Source organism: Penicillium macrosclerotiorum (genome assembly GCF_028827735.1).
Source record: "Penicillium macrosclerotiorum strain IBT 26536 chromosome Unknown utg000006l_segment0_segment0, whole genome shotgun sequence".
NCBI lineage: Eukaryota > Fungi > Ascomycota > Eurotiomycetes > Eurotiales > Aspergillaceae > Penicillium > Penicillium macrosclerotiorum.
The window spans coordinates 4,145,153-4,163,332 of record NW_026643085.1 but is presented as its reverse complement, the minus strand read 5'-3'; the positions used below and the strand labels follow the sequence as shown (position 1 = coordinate 4,163,332).

At 52.0% G+C, this 18,180-nt stretch overlaps 7 protein-coding genes across 7 annotated transcripts; 2 read left to right on the top strand and 5 right to left on the bottom strand.

The window, feature by feature from the left end:
- Positions 1–239: 239 nt before the first annotated feature.
- N7462_006788 (Glucose N-acetyltransferase 1) lies at positions 240–1,469 on the bottom strand (the record flags this gene model as incomplete). The annotated part of the gene is made up of 2 exons (XM_057078506.1): positions 240–922; positions 989–1,469. 2 exons carry the CDS (start codon positions 1,467–1,469, stop codon positions 240–242), a joined length of 1,164 nt encoding a protein of 387 aa, XP_056934086.1.
- A 1,603-nt stretch (positions 1,470–3,072) lies between these two features.
- On the top strand, positions 3,073–5,182 carry N7462_006787 (F-box/WD repeat-containing protein; the record flags this gene model as incomplete). Its single annotated transcript, XM_057078505.1, has 2 exons — positions 3,073–3,405; positions 3,485–5,182. The coding sequence occupies 2 exons, from the start codon at positions 3,073–3,075 to the stop codon at positions 5,180–5,182; spliced, it is 2,031 nt and encodes a 676-aa protein (XP_056934085.1).
- Positions 5,183–5,779: 597 nt separating this feature from the next.
- N7462_006786 (translin family protein) lies at positions 5,780–6,702 on the bottom strand (the record flags this gene model as incomplete). Its single annotated transcript, XM_057078504.1, has 2 exons — positions 5,780–6,431; positions 6,497–6,702. The coding sequence occupies 2 exons, from the start codon at positions 6,700–6,702 to the stop codon at positions 5,780–5,782; spliced, it is 858 nt and encodes a 285-aa protein (XP_056934084.1).
- A 324-nt stretch (positions 6,703–7,026) lies between these two features.
- On the bottom strand, positions 7,027–8,208 carry N7462_006785 (uncharacterized protein; the record flags this gene model as incomplete). Its single annotated transcript, XM_057078503.1, has 2 exons — positions 7,027–7,675; positions 7,748–8,208. The coding sequence occupies 2 exons, from the start codon at positions 8,206–8,208 to the stop codon at positions 7,027–7,029; spliced, it is 1,110 nt and encodes a 369-aa protein (XP_056934083.1).
- Positions 8,209–9,806: 1,598 nt separating this feature from the next.
- Positions 9,807–11,393, bottom strand: N7462_006784 (glycosyltransferase family 69 protein; the record flags this gene model as incomplete). The annotated part of the gene is made up of 1 exon (XM_057078502.1): positions 9,807–11,393. One exon carries the CDS (start codon positions 11,391–11,393, stop codon positions 9,807–9,809), a length of 1,587 nt encoding a protein of 528 aa, XP_056934082.1.
- A 1,279-nt stretch (positions 11,394–12,672) lies between these two features.
- On the bottom strand, positions 12,673–13,981 carry N7462_006783 (putative glycosyl hydrolase; the record flags this gene model as incomplete). The annotated part of the gene is made up of 3 exons (XM_057078501.1): positions 12,673–13,078; positions 13,153–13,409; positions 13,496–13,981. The coding sequence occupies 3 exons, from the start codon at positions 13,979–13,981 to the stop codon at positions 12,673–12,675; spliced, it is 1,149 nt and encodes a 382-aa protein (XP_056934081.1).
- Positions 13,982–15,683: 1,702 nt separating this feature from the next.
- N7462_006782 (Zn(II)2Cys6 transcription factor domain-containing protein) lies at positions 15,684–17,966 on the top strand (the record flags this gene model as incomplete). The annotated part of the gene is made up of 6 exons (XM_057078500.1): positions 15,684–15,790; positions 15,895–16,192; positions 16,272–16,678; positions 16,729–16,816; positions 16,901–17,041; positions 17,100–17,966. 6 exons carry the CDS (start codon positions 15,684–15,686, stop codon positions 17,964–17,966), a joined length of 1,908 nt encoding a protein of 635 aa, XP_056934080.1.
- Positions 17,967–18,180: the final 214 nt, after the last annotated feature.

The following is an 18,180-nucleotide window of genomic DNA, read 5'->3' as shown; positions in this document are numbered from 1 at the left end:
GCTCTGTACATTGCCTTTTGTCTGTATTTCCAAATCATAATCATCTTGAATGCTAAAAGCGCCAGGGAAATAGAAAAAGTCTATACCAAGCCGACCACAATAATACTGTACAAATTGCTAGAGAATCAACGGATTATGGAAGGGCAAGAACCGTCCAAAAAGCAACACATTCAAAGCGGAGCTGGGAAGCTCAACAATTTGCAAATGTCCTAAGAAAAAGAAGTTGTCAATGGCAGTTTTCAAATGGAAATCCCAAAATTTTGGCTCGAGGGCTCTCGTACTTTTCGCTTTCGCCGGAAATCATCATAAAGCTGCTTCCAAATCTCGCGGTCGCGGCACCCACTCTCCTCGGGCGTGCCGGGGTTGTTTTCACAAGCCGGCTGCAGCGATGCGAGCTGTTGTTGAGGCCACATAATCCAGGGTTTCGGTAGGGGCCAGTCTGAGAAATGCACAAACTTGGCCTCTGCCAGAATCTTGTCTGGATTCCAGATCTCGTGGCTATTGCCCAGGAACCGTCGGTGATCCTTGGTGCGGAACTCCCCTGAGAGAAGACCATAATGGCGATGCGGGAGCACCAGGGCACTATTACCATAGTAGGTGTTCAAAATTTCCATGTCGTATTGGGTGTTCGTGAGATTCAGATCCATCTGGCCCAAGATCGCCGATTGAGTCGCGTCCTTCAGGGTCGTAAATTCGCGATATGAGGGCTCGATGACAGCCAAAAGAGATGATAGACTCCGCTCTTCGGGTAAGAGCCAGTATGCTCGAGGCATGGCGACGGGCGTCGGGGGTAGGAAGAACAGCTCGTCCATGGGTTGAAGGAGCAGCATGTCGGAGTCGAGGTGGATCACCCGATCATACTGGACCATCCCAAATGCATAGAGCTTCGCGGTGCTCGTATCCCATGAGGCCTCGGCGAACTCTGTTGGCGGTTCCTATGGGTCAGCATATATGTCCGCGGAGGTGTTTGCGTGGCGAATAAACTCACCTCCCTCCCCTCCAGTCTCTTTCCTGACACCCTCGATGGCAACTGGCACCATCTGCACATTGTACTGCGTTTTAGCCAGAACCAGCAGCTGACTGATGCGGTCTGAATCATCGTCTATCACTAGATCCCACTCTTTGGGATAGAATAGCACTCGCTCCGCACGGGACCCAAGCCGTTGCAGGGCTTCAAACACCATGACACAGTTGCACAAGTAGGTCTCACTGGTGGCATATTGGGTGAATGCAAATCGGGACCAATCGACCTCGTTGTAATTGATATGAGGCAACGATGATGTAGACGGACGTTCGCGGCGCATCCATATGATCAAGAGAAGAAGGACAGCCAAGACCAGCCAGGTGCGGACGCGGCGCAACTGTCGCTTGACCACGAGCAGGGCGGACTCGTCCGGAATATCAAAGAAGTCCCGCTCCCAATCGTTCGAGTCTCGACGGTACGGCAAACCAGCGCTTTTGGGGGCCATGGTCGAGCACGGCGTCGACGACACGAGGCCGCATCAGCATTCAACCGGAGATGTGCCGAGGGCTTATCAGGTTGGTTATCGGGTTATCGGGATAGAATAATATTGTCACGTGGGTGCTCAAATACTTGATAAATGAAAATCAGGTGACCAAGACCATCAACGCGAACTGTAGGTTATGTAAGCCCAGTGGTTTCGATTTTCAAGTTCGGTTTAGATCTCAGGGCACAAAAATTCATGTCGTCCTTTTACGCTGTGTATGCCTCATTTCTTCTACTGCTAAAATACAATACAAAATGTGGCATCTAATTGCAAATACCCACATTCAAATTCCCTGTAATTCGTTCACATGTTTGCCCAGGTATGTATGCTACGCGACGTGCATGACCTACATATATATTTTCCCACTTTCAAGGTGGAGAGTATCGGATTATTCCCAGTATGCTCGCCACCAGCGTTTCAATCTGGTCTTTTCTTCTGGTATTAAACGAGTGAGATTTTGAATTTTAACAGCCAACTATTGTCCTTCGATATACATTTTCGAACCCGAATTCACACCATTTTCTAGTCCGGTAGTGGCATCAACTACTCCCGACTTGGAGGGAGAGGCCTTACGTGGTGTTGAGCCAAGTAAACAAGACTATCTTTAGTTGACTAACTAGTCAGGTTAATTAATTAAGTGGTTAATGTATGGATGACCAATTTCAATCGATAGCGAAAGTGACATAATCCACTAAATCAAGTCAAGCGGTCTGGACTCTTTTCGAATGCGCTGGACATATCCGATCAATTTGCGAGCGAGGAAAGGCGACGAATCTACAGAGTGGGACTAGTGCAGATCGGCAATGGCGCCATCAGAAGAACTGGTGTGCAGCTTGGGTGTCAGGGTACATAAATCGGTACTTCCCGCACTATGTGGCGCTCCGCACACTCATCACGTACCCATCAGGTACTGTGGCACCGCCGATGGCGTGCGCTGAGGTGATGGTCCGTGGAGATGGCGCCATCACGTGGAGCCTTCACTCCGGCAGGGATCACGAGACCTGCGTTCACCGCCTTGTGGCGTGATCCTCGACATTTCGTTCTCATACATACTCATTCGACTCATTGACCTCTCAACCTTTGATCTCGTCTGGTACTCGGACTTGGAAATCGGAATGAATCATTTGTGAGCACGCGATAGTGCCCTGTCTCCCGGTGATCCTTTATTTCAGCCGATTCTTCGTCGTCCCTCGTCCATTTTTCCTCACTGCGTTCTCCCTCCCAGGCCGCCAATCTCTTATCAAACATTCACCTCTATCTTTCAAGGTACTCGCCGCCACCTCCCCTCATCCCGACAGCGGTCTGCCGTCCTTCGCCACTCCAGAAATCAACAAAAGACAGGGACCTTGGTGGATATTCCAACAGGGCCGAACGCGAAAAAGGAGAAGTACAAAGGAGAACGAAACACCCATTTCGTCATCATTTGCGCTGGTCGACTTCCAGAAGCGCCTTTCTCAACTGGTCTTTTGAATCATAAGAGCCGCGAAACCCTCTAAAACGGGATTGTTTCTTCATCTTGACCGTAATTCTTGAGCCTGGGAAGTCACCTATCCGCTTCCACAGCATGGAGCAACATCCCACCGTCTCGTCAAACTCGAAAGATAACACTGGGGGGCCGAGCAACGCGAGTAAAGCTACGGAGAAACCCCAGTGGAAGCTTGCATCACAGAAGGAGGACAGCGAGTCCGCCGCTGTTGACAGCCTTGCGGAGCTTGCGAAACAAAACGTCGCCCCCTTCCTCGCTAAATACCAGCCCCGGCAGTATGCCCCTCTCCGATCGGAGGACGGCGAGCCCACCGTGCCTCGCCTGGCCAACGCTGGCTACTGTTATCGTCATCAGCCAGATTCGAAATGTCGGCGACAGGCCGACGAACAGTCTATGCATCAGCTGCAACGGGTAAGTTTCTCATTCCCACCCATTCGCAATCAGGAGAAAAAAAAAGAAGAATTTTCGTCTGACCGATTGGAAATGACAGGAGTTGGAATCACTGCCGCAAAGTGACCAGCAAGGTATCGCACATGTGTGGTCGCTATTCTCAGCGGCCCCAGCCAAACAGCGAAAGCTGATGCTGCAAGGCATTCTCGCCCAATGCTGCTTCCCCCAACTTTCTTTCATCTCGGCCAGCGTGCGGGAGTTGATTCGTATTGATTTCTTGACCGCCCTGCCTCCCGAGCTATCCTTCAAAATTCTCCGATATCTGGACACCGCCTCTCTTTGCCGCGCTGCCCAAGTGTCGCACCGCTGGCGAGCTCTCGCCGATGACGATGTGGTATGGCATCGGATGTGTGAGCAGCACATTCGCCGCAAATGTAATAAGTGTGGTTGGGGGTTGCCGTTGCTTGATCGCAAACGTCTGCGCGAATCCAAGCGCGAAATTGAGCTGCGTGCAACCAACTGGGGCAATCAGTCCTCGAACAGTGCCGGGGATGGCGCTCCCAATGGCACTTGCTCCATCGTCGAGCTTCCCACCACCGGCAAACGCAAGGTGGATTCCGATGAACAAAGCTGCGCCATGATCAAACGTCACTGCAAGTCCCCTGCATACAAGCCGGAGCCGGATGATGACTATTTCAAGACGCGATACAGGCCATGGAAAGATGTCTACCGTGACCGTTTCGTCGTCGGCATGAACTGGAAGCATCGTCGTTGTTCGGTTAAAGTCTTTCGTGGTCACACCGATAGCGTCATGTGTCTTCAATTTGAGGACAACATTTTGATGACGGGCTCCTACGATGCGACCATCAGGATCTGGGATATGGAGACCGGGGAGGAGCTCCGGGCACTTCGAGGCCACACGGCTGGGATTCGATGCCTCCAATTTGATGACACCAAGTTAATTACGGGAAGTTTGGATCGCAGCATCCGAGTCTGGAATTGGCGGACGGGCGAGTGCATCTCGAGATACAATGGCCACTCTGAAGCCGTCATTGCGCTCCATTTCGATGCCACCCTGCTTGCGTCTGCTTCAGTGGATCGGACAGTCAAGATTTGGAATTTCAAGGACAAGTCGACCTTTGTGCTTCCTCATCCAAAAGGAGTCAATGCTGTCAAGATTGACACTGCCTCCCGCACCGTCCTGACGGCTTGCGAAGATGGTGCTGCACGTCTCTGGGATTTGGATACGAAGACTTGTATCCGAGTCTTTCACAACCATATCGGTGGCGTGCAGCAGGTCATCCCCTTGCCTCGTGAGATTGAACTTGAAACCCATTTCGCCGAATGCGAGAATGATCATGTTAGCACATCATCGCAGAACGGTGATGCCGTCAATATTCTCTCGCCCGTGCTAGAATCTAGAGCCCTCTCCACACACCACCAGCCTTCCTCCTTCGGCTCCTCCTTTGACCAAGATCAAGAACGGCTGGAGCCACCTCGCTACATAATCACCAGTGGTGTGGATGCGACTATCCGACTATGGGAAACCAACACTGGCCGATGCCTGCGCACCTTTTTTGGACATCTGGAGGGTATATGGGCCCTCTCGGCCGACACATTACGCATCGCCTCCGGAGGCATTGACCGCATGGTCAAGATCTGGGACCCTCGTATTCCCACTTGCCAGGACACTTATGACGGGCACTCGGCGGCAGTCAACTGCATTGGCCTCAGTGACAGCCGCTTCATCACCGGCGGAGATGATTATCTTGTCCGCATGTATGACTTCCGGGCCTGACCTTTCTCGCCCAAATCCTCCACCCCCTATACTTGCACTCACTTGCACTGCCTTCCACCTACCCCCCCTCCTCCCCCCTACCTCTTTAATCCTGTCATTTGTTCAGTCATCCTCTATACTTCTACTTGCTCGGCGCTCTTGATGATTAGATACCCGGGCGCATTTTACGGCTTTGTATTGATACGTTCGGGATTCGTGAACCGCGCCTCACTGGCCGGGTATTAATATGTACCATTTTGCATCACTGGTGTTATTTTCAAGACTGTTTCTTTATGAGAATCTTAACAAGCGGTTTTTTCTTAATTTCGACGCTTGTCAATATAATTTTTTTCTATCAAAGCCGCTTCAAAGTTACTTTTAGGATCATGAATCCAGCTGAGTCTGAGAAACAAAAGTTCTATGAATGCGACGAGAATTTAACCGCGCAAGATGGAAAAGTGAGTAGGAAGAAGGGTACCATTGCAATATCGTTTTGAATACCAGGAAAATCGTGTCTTGCGGGTGCATTGCGTCACGTCAATGATAATTTGGCTTTCGGTTTTTCTTTTTCTTTTCTTTTTTCTTTTTGGAATAATCTCAAAGTTTTTAATCTCGGACTCATTGGGTTTCCACTTCCATGGGCGCAGAGAGATCAGGAGTCCATCCACTCGGGCGCTCACTCCCGCGCACGAGGATTCCGTAAGCGGCTCGCTCCACTTTCTCGACGCTATTCCGCATCACTTCCATCTTCTTCCAGAGATCTTTCAAAATTTGATGCCGTCGAGGAACACCGAGTGACTCGAATCGTGCTCGCATGGCTCGGAGATCAATGACGATAGCAGCTTGCGTGGGCGAGAGATGTGGAAGTTGTCGGGCCGCACCTTCGCATGGCTCCGTTGCCACAGCGGGGATTGCATTGCCTGAGCTGAGAGCCAGCACGGCGAACCGCATCATCTCGCCTGTCAGATCAAAAAGACCCATCAAGTAGTCCTCCTCGGTCACTAGGATTCCAGTAGGCAACCACGCGGCAACCTCCGCAAGTGTAATCAACGTCTGGGTGCGCAGGTAGTGGTCGAACCCAATGGCTTCAATAAACTCTTGGATGCCACCGCTCATCTGACGTTGGTAGCGCCAGGAGTTGATGTCGCTGACGTCGGCAACGATAGAGGTGAAGAGAGCGTGGATCTGATCTAAGCGGGCTTGATTCTCTTGTGCGATTTTCGGAGGTAGGGGCTGGTTGATGGCTCGGACGCGTTGAAGGGCAAATATACTGGGGTTTCCAAGAAGTTCAGAGTCAGGAAAACAATCCATATGTGAGAGATCTATATCACTCACATCTTCTTGCTGAGCGCAGTTATATCTCGGCTAGTTTTGATGATGCGCTCGCGGCGGTCATGGTGCTCGTCCAGTTCATTGCGAAAGGCCTCAAAGATAGTGAGAGTCGGACCAGCCGACTCGGAGGATGGCATTGTATTCGATGCGGATTCTGATTTGGTATAGAAGCCGAGAGGCTGCCCTTCCCGGGAGCGTTTGGTGCCCATTGAGGAGGTGTGGAAGTGGAAAAAGGTTGGAGCTCGGCGGTGATAAGATAAGTGGTTATCTGATAGGACGGCAAGATGACCGCAATCTAGTAATAACAAGGGCGAATTTCGCAGAGGCATCAAGAGCGAAGCCATTGGAGAGGGAATGTTGCAGGTTGAAAAACGCTTAATTCTTCTTCTCCTGCTTATTGACTGAGTCGATTTCTTATGTACATGTCAAACCTTTTAATAGCAGGGCGGGCTTTTTCCATATATCACGACTATGTACATACTGCTATTCTCTATTCCCCGTAGATCACTGATCTGAGTTCGCAATCCTCAATCCTAGTATGTCGGGAAAGTGACAAAATCCCAGGTCTTTCCTGCCTCGATCAATTGCCGATCCACCCCGTTGCTCCCGCTGCTAACGTAGAGAACTTTGGTGAATGCGACGGTGCTGTAGTAAGTGAAGGACACGCCGGCTGGAATAAAAGCGACATCACCCGTGGTCAATTGTGCCTCAGGGTAATCGCCAATTTGGATGGATAATAATCCCTCCACCACCTCAAAGGCCGCCGCACCCGCCAGGGTCCACGAAGGAGGGCTGTTCTTCGTCTGCCGGCTGAGAGTGATGGTCGAGAGGGTATAGTTAGTATCCTGGGCCTGCTTGGGGGTGACCAATGGCTGGACGATTTGGTATCCGTGCTGAGAGTTCAGATACTTCGGCCCATAGCCATTGGCAATGAAGTACGGCTTTCCAGGAGTTCCCAGCGCATTGTCGCCCGTGTGCCATTCGGTGTTGCCAACAGGAGCTGTACCGTTGACGAGATCCCGACGTGGCGTAAAGTCTAGCTGCGCGTAAACATCGTATTGTTTCAAGGCGGAAATGGTGGCGGAGTTAGGACCTGACGAAGAAGAATCATTATAATCCTTAGGAACATAGGGCGTGTTCGTGCCCGAGGTAAAATTGGTGCCCAGAGCGTAGAAAAGATCCCTAGAAAAATGAGATCAGCCGTATTTTCTTTTATTTTCTCAGATATGCCTTGGATTTGATATCTTTACGCACTCGAAACCTCCAGGAACGATTACTCCCACCATCTCGGTGTCAGGATCCAAGATCTGGAATGTGTGAGTCGTGTTTCTGGTCACCGATCCATAGTCGCCCTGGGTGAGGAGGCGCGCCTGCTGTTCGCCATCGCCCTTCTGCGCCCAGAGTTGAAAGCGGCCCTTGAAGGAGAAGAAATTCTCATAGTGCGTCCGATGGGTATGGGGCAACACACCCAGCGATCCACTAGAGGGCGCGTTTGTGCTCATCAGAGTGAAGGCATATCCGGACGAGGGGCCGGTGACGGCGAAACGATAGAGCTGGCTGTCAATAGTCACTGCATGCGAGTTCGCATAGTGAGGGATGACATAAGGCCGGGGCGCCGACGGGGCATTTTCCAGATATAGCTCGTCTAATGTAGGCTTGGACTGGACTAGGCCTGCCCCGAGAGAGGCGATGAGTAGTAGGGATGAGGCCAACATCTTGCGCAAGCGACCTCACGAGGTAGGGCAGCTGAAAGATCTATATCAGATTTGATTCTCACAAATGGAAGATATATCATGGACAAGAATCCATCTTTCAGCCGGAAATTCCGAGCGTTGACGACATGGAATACTACGCATAGATCCAAGAGAGGAGTCAAGCGTGGATCCCCTTTGTAGACCAGTGAAATGAAGAGCTCGTAAGGGTCACTCAAAGTCGAGTCGGGTATAGGAATGTATGCTTAGGTACGAGGATCTCAGCGTGCCGAAGAGTGGAGTCCAGCGTAACAGCATCGCAAGTTTGATTGGATAGATGCTGGGGGAACGAACTTCCCAAGTGTGAGAAAACTACTAGTTTTCCAAACATCCTGGACCGTCACAGCAGTGCTGTAAAGCAAAAGCTTCACGAAATCCCCCATCCACCCTAACTCCGCGTGAAATTCATAAAACTATGTAGCTGCTCCACTATAATGGATTCGTGGCTCGATATCGAGAGACGAATTAATCGAAGTGAACCCTTTCTCGCGGCGGAGGAAACAAGGAACAAGAAAACTCGGCAATTCCGGATCGACGGCATCGCCAGGCACAGGTTTCAAGTACGGAGTCTGATTTCGGGACTACTCCAGCGACTGCGTGTACTAGACTCCACCGGCGATGATCATCATCTAGGATTTCCAAAACGGAGTTCGCGGACGGAGAAGGCGTCGGCACTAGGAGACTTGGGGAAATGATAAAAGACTGACGAGGCTCCATATTCTGCTTGCATTTGTTCATGTAGAAGCGAGAGGAGCCACCCTCTAGCTTGGCGGCAATTGATCATGACACTTCCACCAGTCTCACATGATGAATCAGGAAGGGGGACCGTTGAGTCTGGGGTCTGGGCATTTAGAAAAGCTGGTGATAGGTCTGGTCTACGTTTCAAAATAAAATTGGCCAAGATGGTGCCCTAAAATGTTTGGGTGGTGGATTGGTGCAACTGTGACCATGGACTGCGGGCATCCCGTCACATCTAGCCAGACTTCACATAACTTGTATATCGGGATATCCCGCAAGTCTGGGTAGAATCGACAATGACGACTTACTGGAAGAATCCCACGAACCGCCTGAGGATCGGGGCCAATCGACCTGCAGTACGGAGTAACCAGACTCGGAGTTCAAACCTGGACTCCACTTGCCGATGCCGAGTGCCACGAGTTTGGACGCCGGCGCCGGCAAACAGCCAAAACGGAACTTGGAAAAGCCTCCCGTTTTAAAGTGGAAGCCGATTATTCACCGGCTTAAACCAAAACCGACTTGAACTACTCCGTCACAATTTTCAACTAAAGTAGGGGGCGAGTGGATCGATAGTTATAGTTTTAGTTCGCTACCAACTATTCTACACGCCGTACTGCCAACTCCGTAACCCAGTTCATCTCCGTAGGGGAACCCCGTTCCGCAGCTGGAAGTCCTCTAAGGTAGAATCAATGGCGGTATGCACCCTGTAGCCCCTGTCCGCAGGGTCTTCTGGAATCTGGCATCATATTTAAGATTGGGGAAAAATCTGGGTGTGCATTTAGACTACTCCCTATAGAGCAACAGGGGCGACCGCGAATAGCCGGCTACATTGATGGCACCGGGATGCTCTCGTAGCCTTTCTGGCCCGGATTACGGCTAGGTACAATTACTTGCAAACCCCGACGGCCACAGTAACCATCGTTCCCTGCAATCCGGTCGAGTACCTGAAAGGAGCCTCCGCCGTCTTGGTTTCCATCAGATACCCACACCGTCTCTTGCACACTTTGGCCCGGGCTCTCCGTACGACGAGGATTCTCCCATGGTAGGCCCACCAAGTGGTTACCGAAATTGTGAATGAGTGTATACAATTTCTCCCATCGACGGGTGACCCCGAGCCATGAGAGCGTGCGACGATCATACGCCACGCGCACAAAGGGATTCATGTAGATTCCGGTATCGGCGATCCAACCATCAACATTTGTCTGGGGATCCTGAATGTCGGCATGAATGAGACAGCACTCAGAGGCCTCCCAAAAGAGATCGGCCCCGGAGCGGAAGCGTGCTGGGCCGTTGCTGGCAGGTAGGGGATCTTGGAAGTATTGGGCATCGAAGGCCACCATGCCGCCCCAGCAACTTCGCACTCGAACGGCATCCTTGCCCTGCAGGACATCTTTTCGACTATCGCCCTGGCCCGCGGTGGTAAACCAAGGGAAGAATGGGAGTCCCATCGAGAACCCCTGGAGGTCCCGGGTGGCATACGTGTCGTAGAATTTGAAAGGATTGTCAAAGTCAACTGCGCACGCGGCTCGGTACTGCGCCACTCCGTCCTCGTTTGCATTCGTCGAGAAGAGCAGATGGAGGGCATCGAGAGGATCGAAAAGAATATCATTGAGATAAAGGATCTTGTCGTAACGGATTTCAGGGTGATCTTTCAAGGGCTGTAACGCTCGGTTGCGAAGTTCGGCCAAGTACTCGATGCGTTTGATCCGCCTCTCGCCTCCTGGAATGGTGACCGACGGGATAGTGTCAAGATCAATATGTTCCTCAAATACAATCTTTTTTGGGCTGGATATCTGCTGCTCGAGTTCCTGCAGAGCCGCCTGTCCCTCCGCACCACTGTCGTTCTCGTAGATGCTGACAAACACATTGTGATCGCCGAGGAAGTCAACCAGACGGAGGAGTTGCATACCCCATTGGCCTCGTGCGAGATTTCCACCCCGATCATACAAGCTGGCTGCGATGAAGACTTTCTCATTTCGTGGATTACCTCTTCCTGGATAGCTCTTTTCCAATGCGGATTTCCGTAGCGTCGAGTAATGGGCCGGCGGCTGGGTGTAGGATGGAGTCAAGATCGAAGTGAAGAGGATCAACGCGAAGGTGACTGTCACAATGAAATGAAAGTACCAGCAGCGTCGGCGAAAGAGAGGGCGCGGGATACATGTCGGGCGCGGGATACATGTCGGGCGCGTGTATTTCACACGGTTCGGTCGCGTATTGGTCTTCAGCCGTCGGTATCCAGGCATACTCGAGAACATGCGTGGTAGCCATGATATTGGCTGCGCATTCCACCTAGCGGTTATGTTTTCTTGGGTCTCGAAATCAGCCTCATCGAGGTTGAATGTGCCTTCGGAGTCCAGTGATGAACGCGAGCCCAGCTCATACTCGTCGGGATGCAAGAGACGGGCCGACATGGTGGAGCGCGCGCATTGGGGCAGAAACGTGAGATGAACAGGGATCGGGGTGTCGGCCTTTCAGCCCATTGCCCTGGCTCTTCTCTGCGTCTCTGCTTCTCTATCCGGAGGAAGTCGAAGTATTGCGCAGAGAGGAGGATTTGCGGAGATGGAGCTGGTGGCCGTGCTTTCTTGGTGTTTCACCGCCGACCTGGGAGGGTCCGGGGGCAGAATGGGTTCGTTCATAATGTGCCCAGGATGCATAGAGAAATTTATTTCGCGATTTTCACACGATTATTCGTCTGAACAGCTTGCAGATTGAGCTTTAGATGGCATGCGGTGCAAAATGTCCTCCATTCTCCGGATTTGGCCGAGCATGGCCAAAGGATGAACAGTCCCTGAACTCGCTTGCCTTCCAGCAACTAAGCTCAGACTTGTTTGTTTTTAACCCGTCGTGCCCTAAACCCAGAGCCAAAATCTCCTCCGATCAATGTTGTTTATTACAAATATCTGCAGTCTCCAAATCGATTATTCATGATCCTCGGATATCAGGCGCAAGAGCTGAATACGGACGCAGACCAGGCCTATGCCAATTTTTGCCTGCAATATTTGAAATTGTGCAACTCCAATGGCTTCAAAAGCTTGATCTAGCCGTGGCCGCCTTGCCACTCACTTGAAGAGTGAATTGAGATTGCTTTTGGTAAATGGCCCACACGGGGCGGCTGGGACAATTGGCCAGAAATGGACTACGCTCGGAAGAAGACAAATGATATGGATCGTGAGGAAAAGGTCGCGGCGCAAGTGGCCAGGAATGCGAGACTAGCCCCAACACTGACACAGATTTGATTCTGCGATCAGATTTAGGAGAAGGGCGGGAAATGGATTGGATTTTCCTAGTTCACCCCATACCCACCTATTTTCAACATTGACTATGTTCGCTGTTTCCCGGCTACATGTATTGAATCCCCGTATTGATATTGCTCGAGCCCTAGGGACATGAACATGATTCTTCTTCTAATGTATTCCTTTCATTTAGTGAGATTCTAGAAATGAGGTTTGATTTGGAGTCTCCGATAAAAACCCTGGATCTTGCTTCTAGTTTACATACCTTGTACTACTCCTCATGCTCCTTTCTTACTTTTACTCCTTCTCTTTCCTCCATTACTATGGGGAGCCAAGATTCTTGAATATTTTTCTTCTAACATTTCCCTTTCTTTGAAAGGGCTCGAAATTATGCAAAGAATATAGGCCTTGATGAACAGAAGCATGAACGAAATCAGCAGAATCAAAATCTGCTCAATTAGACAGCAATTGCCGCCACGAGTGCATCTAATGCTGAGCTATGGGTTGACGCATCGGCCGGTTCATGGAAGGGGCCGGCCCACGCTACACTAAGTTGATTCTGGGAATTCCGGTCGTTTCCCCAGAGACTGTCGGCACAGTTGTTGATCACCTGTTTGTACAGGTCGTGTGGTGATACTTCGTGGAGTATTTGGAGATTGCGGATAAAGATGCCCTTGAATTGGGTCTCGTCGGGTACACAGTCATTCGGTTCACAGGACTCGTGAATGACCATGTTGGCGTCAGCTAATGCTTCAATAGCGGCCTTCGCAATTGTATTGGCCGACTCGAGATAGGTCCGATTCGGGGCGGCTTTGTTGAGCTCCACCAAACCCCCGAGCACCACCCCTTGATTATAGGACCAGCTAGATTAGAAGGAGCAACGTCAGCCAAAAAAAAGGGGACTCCAGTTTTCCTGCAGATTGAAGACACAACATACACGGTTTGGCCATTGTTTGAACAATCATCCAGTAGACCATCGTTGATCGTGTGGTTCTCTCCCATGAAGCCCTGCGCGGCGAACCAATTCCATTCCCTCTGGGCCCAGTCTATATACTCGTCCTGCTTGGACGGGACGCGGTTGGCCAGATGCGCGGCAACTGATAGAAAGAGTTCATTGGTGATGGCATTCACATAGGAACTCGTGGGGCTCCATGGTACCCCTCCGCCGCCACATTGAGTGCCCCATGCAGCAGTCTAGGAGACTGTGTTAGCAACTGGCTCCGGAGTCGTATTTCATTCAGCAAGGGGAGAAAGTAAGCGAGACTGAGAGAGAGACAAACCAGAGCCGAGAAAATACCTTCTGCCAATTCCAAGTAGGTATTGTTCTGGGTGACATCGTACGCCGCAATCCATGCAAGGGCCCACCACCCGTCATCGTCGTAGGCCGAGTCCAGCCATTCGGAGGCATTGACATTGGCCTGGCTTCCTCGTGGAGGTAACACATGCCGCTTTGACACCGTCTTCACCTCCGGACCTGGATTGGGGTTTGATGTTGGAGCCTGGACGAATGTATTCTCAAAGACATACTCCGCGGTCTCCATCACCGACGAGTCCAGCGCCGCGAAGTCCGCAATCACCGTCATACAGTTGGCCCCGTTCCACCAGCCACACGTATCCCACAGCCCGCTGGTGGCATTATACCATTCCTGGAGGGTATTGAGCGCCGTATGGGCCCGGGACCGGCTATCCTCTGCGAACGTTCCATCGACCAGTAGGCCTGGCACCAGTGTAAGGATCAGACAGCGTCGGAGAGGGAATAAGAACATACTGAGAGGACTGTGCCAGCACCGGAAGACAGAGAGAGGATATCAACTTCGATCGATGGAACTACATGCGCGACAAGGCTTCCTAAATATGATCGCTTCATCGGGTCGGTCAACTACGATCTCAGACACCCTCAGATGCATACCTTTTGGATCACAATAAATATACATCGCGACTGTCGAACTCCCCTGATTGGCTCCGACCCATCACCCGGAATTGAGCCGGTCCACTGATGTGCTTTAGCGAAGCCCCTGATCTGCAGGATCGACCATCCTCGGCGCGAAACCTGAATTCTTCAGCGCGCATGGTTGGGCGGGTACGATGTCTGGTGCTGAATGGCATATGGAGAAACCTAGGAACGAGAACGAGCAATTGGGCACGGGTCGGACCCAGTCAATTTACCAATGGACTTGACCAAGGGATATCGTGGGTCGCAGCTGTTTCTCGCGCCGAAACGCCCTCACGCCTGTAAACCCCTTGCAAGCGGGGCCCCTGGCCACCATTTCCTGTGGACAGGCCTTCCGAGAAACATGAGCAGCATGGGAAACATCGCACCAAGCAGTATCAGTACCAGTGGGCATTCGAGAACAGTTTACTGCTTTGGGGAGCAGTCACGAGTTGGCGATCTATCTGAAAACCGATCGATGCTGGAGTACTTGACCTTGACCACTGCGTCCGCGCAATGGTACCGTCCAATGGATCGATGGATCAATAGATCAATAGATTGCGGCATGAACGGATTGATGATCGGCGCGACGTCCCGCCGTGTCCCTCATAAGAGCTCCGGTTCGCTCTGACCGAAAATGGTGCAGTCAACATGGGTCCAGTAGCCCTCGTACTCTCCAGTACTCCTGGCACCGGCGACGGCAGATTCCTGATGTAATCCCGGTGGGGTCAAAGTTTAGATGAGAGTGCTTTATGCACGCATGCTAGACATTACTGAAGTGTGACCAGGCCTGCAGGAGAAACATCTGCATGTACATCTGTATGGATACACATGGCGATGGCACAGCAGCATCCATCTCCCCGGCCTCCATGGCCGCCCTTGATGATGCAACCCTTCGGGCGCCCCTAATGACGTCGGCTCCGTTGGTGCAGACGAAAGCCGCCGGGTACTAGACGGACTGGAGCGAGGAAGTTTGGGCGGAGGGTTTGCGCTCAAGGTTCAATCCTGGGACCTTTCTGGATCATCTTCCTCGCAATTGTCTTGATGGCAGCTGACGGCACAGAGAAAGCCCTCAAAGCGGCCTGCACCGGGACGATCTCCAGTCCTGATACTGATGCAGGCGGACGGTAGAGGTGACAGTGACACCTTTGTACTTCCAACGATTGTCTGCTTGGTCGACTCCGATGAGCTGTCCTACCAAGATGGCCCGAGAAAGAAGTGATCGAACGGCCAAACGATCAAACCGAAGAACCATTCTCCAAGGCTAGTGCACTTCGACGTTTCGATGTTGATTCCCGATCAGAGAGCAGGCCTAGCTGTCCATCCAGATTCCACTGTGTTGTGAACCTACAATACAAAGTACTATAAAGGCTAGCATAGAAGCTATGATAGACTCTCAAGACTGAGAGGAATGTCAAGACTTTATAGCTCGATAGCTCGATAGCTCGATAGCTCGATAGACTATCTATAGACTATCTATAGACTTATCTATAGACGACCTACAGACAACCAGAGCCCCGGTAGTCCATTTCCGCCGAATGCACGTCGGTTCTCTCACTTCGACACTCCTCGTCCCGACGGGAAATTTCCTATCCACTGTGAAGCATGATCGGGTCGGAGAGCTGAATCGAGCCCAGGATCCAGGGTGACCCGCCCGAGACTGGGCTCTTCAATTCGAGTGCGGCCCACGAACGTGGCACATGGAAATGGAGGGCACAAGGGCTAAAGGGCAACCCAGAACTTCTTCAGCGGCCGATCCCCTGATCCCTCGACGACGGAGGACTTCGCCTCTGAATCCCCCGAGTCCGACCCGGCACCACGTCATCAACTCCCCCTATCACTATCATTCGGGGGCCCTGGGCTCTTCGGGGACTTGTGGGGGCCGACCCTGCTCGATCCGTCCCCGCTCCCCATCTCCATCTTCTTGGCCTCCCACGCCACATGCCATGCAGTGACAGCCGAAGGGGCGGGACTGGGCGCCGTGAAAATGGGTGGAAATCCTTGGCATTCCAAAGGCTGCCTGTCATGTCGAAAGCGCAAAGTCAAGGTCTGCATCTCCTCCTCCCAATCCCTCCTTTCTGTCGGCAGTGTCGAACTTGGAGATTCCCGAGGCTAAGGAAGAACAGTGCGACAAGCAAGAGCCAGAGTGTGCACGATGCATGAAGCGGGGGATCCCGTGCCCGGGATATGAAAACAATCGCATTTTCCTGCATCAGACCTCGATCCAGCCAGAGAAGTCGGCCAACTTGGATAACCAGGTCAACCAGGGACGTCAGCAACCCCAGGAGAACCAGCATGGCCGTGCCTCGCAGCTTCAATATCTCAGCCGTGCCCGTCCCGTGGTTTTACCCCAGACGGTGCCGTCAGCCCCGGAGAAACGCGACCAGCTGTTTGCCGCCTACCTCACCACCTACTTCCCAGTGGAGGTGGTGGATTCCTGGCACTTTCTCATCTCCGGCCTCGCTCAGCTGCCGCAAAAACCCCGATGCTGGAAAAGACCGTGGCAGCCGTCTCTTGCGTCTATCTGGGGAAGGTAAATCAAGATGATGGGCTGTTTCATCAGGGAATTGACCTCTACAACAGCGCCATCCGGAGCATGTCAAACATGATCCATCGAGAAATCTATCACGATGACATCGTGTACTGCGGGATCATGTTTCAAGAGCTTGAGGTAACGGTCATCCCGCCAGAGCATCGGACAACGTGTCCAGAAGCTTTCGATGAAGCCTCATCCCACTAACAATCGGGCTTCCAGGCATACTACTGTCCCGATGGGTTGCAAGCCTGGCTCGCTCATGTGGCGGGCACCGAAGCTCTAATCCGGAAATACCGATACAATGCATCGACCAATCCACTGATGCGAATCGTGTACAATAAGTTCCAGAAACTCCGGATAGTATGTTCCAGCGGCAATCACTATAGGAGAGTAAACTTGGCTAATGGCTACCATGCAGATGTTTTCGATGGCCGCAATGAATATGACCGCGGAGGAGTATGAATGCGTGATGCAACCTGGGGATGATGGGCCCCTTGATGAGCTGATCCGGCTGTATGCCGATTTCTCGTCACTTTTTATCGCTCTCCAGGATGCGGGCCGCTCGAATTATGAGACGCGCCAAGCCGTGCTGCACCGCTGCTTGGCCCACCGAGACCGGGTCCTGGAGTGGTATGAGCGGAGCAAGGATGTCATCGGCGGACCTCCTCTCCTATTCAGTCCGGCCGAACCCTTGCACTCCTCTCTGCACTCTACTGACGCTCTGTTTGGCCCTGCGTACCGCTTCGTGTCCCTCGAGCATGCGAGACTCCATATCGTCTTCTGGACGGCATTGTCCACCCTTCACCCATTAATTTCGCAAGCGCAGTCCCTTGTCCGGCCTGGTGATCATGGCCACGGCCCGGTCAACGTGGACCTCGAAGAAGATTACAGGCTCGCCGAGTTCTACGCCGACCAGATGTGTCGGGCCCTGCCGTATTGCCTGCAGGGGAAAATGCGATCGTGTGGCGCCCAAATGATGGTTTGGGCCACCAGCCACATCACAAAGACGTACACTGACCTGCAACGTCTCGAGAAGTTCTATTGGTGCCAGGATGCTTTTCGGCGAATCGCTATGCTGGGCTTCGACTCGGCGGCTCGGCTTCGAGAGATGCTTCTGCATAGATGGACTCTCTCCAGAGCCTCATGCCCGGACCTGAGATTCAGTTCAATACCTCAATATGTGTCGAATACCCCCGGGTTTGCACTATCCCTGGCGGAGAATAACCAAAGCCCCTCCGAGGCTCTGAACCCGAGGCCCACCCGGACGGTGATGGAGATTGGTTGACAACGAAGTGTGAAAGTGAGATCGCGGATCTTAGACTGCATCATCATGCTGGTGGACTGCAGGTGGATAGGATGAATATTGCAGACTATGTTCTTCGGTTTTGATGTAGGATGGCATCTAATTTCCCTTCATCGTGTTCTCGTGTCAAATTCTTGAGTAGCCTCGAGCATTTCAGGTCTATTGATCTTCCACTATCCGAGTCGGATGTCTCTCC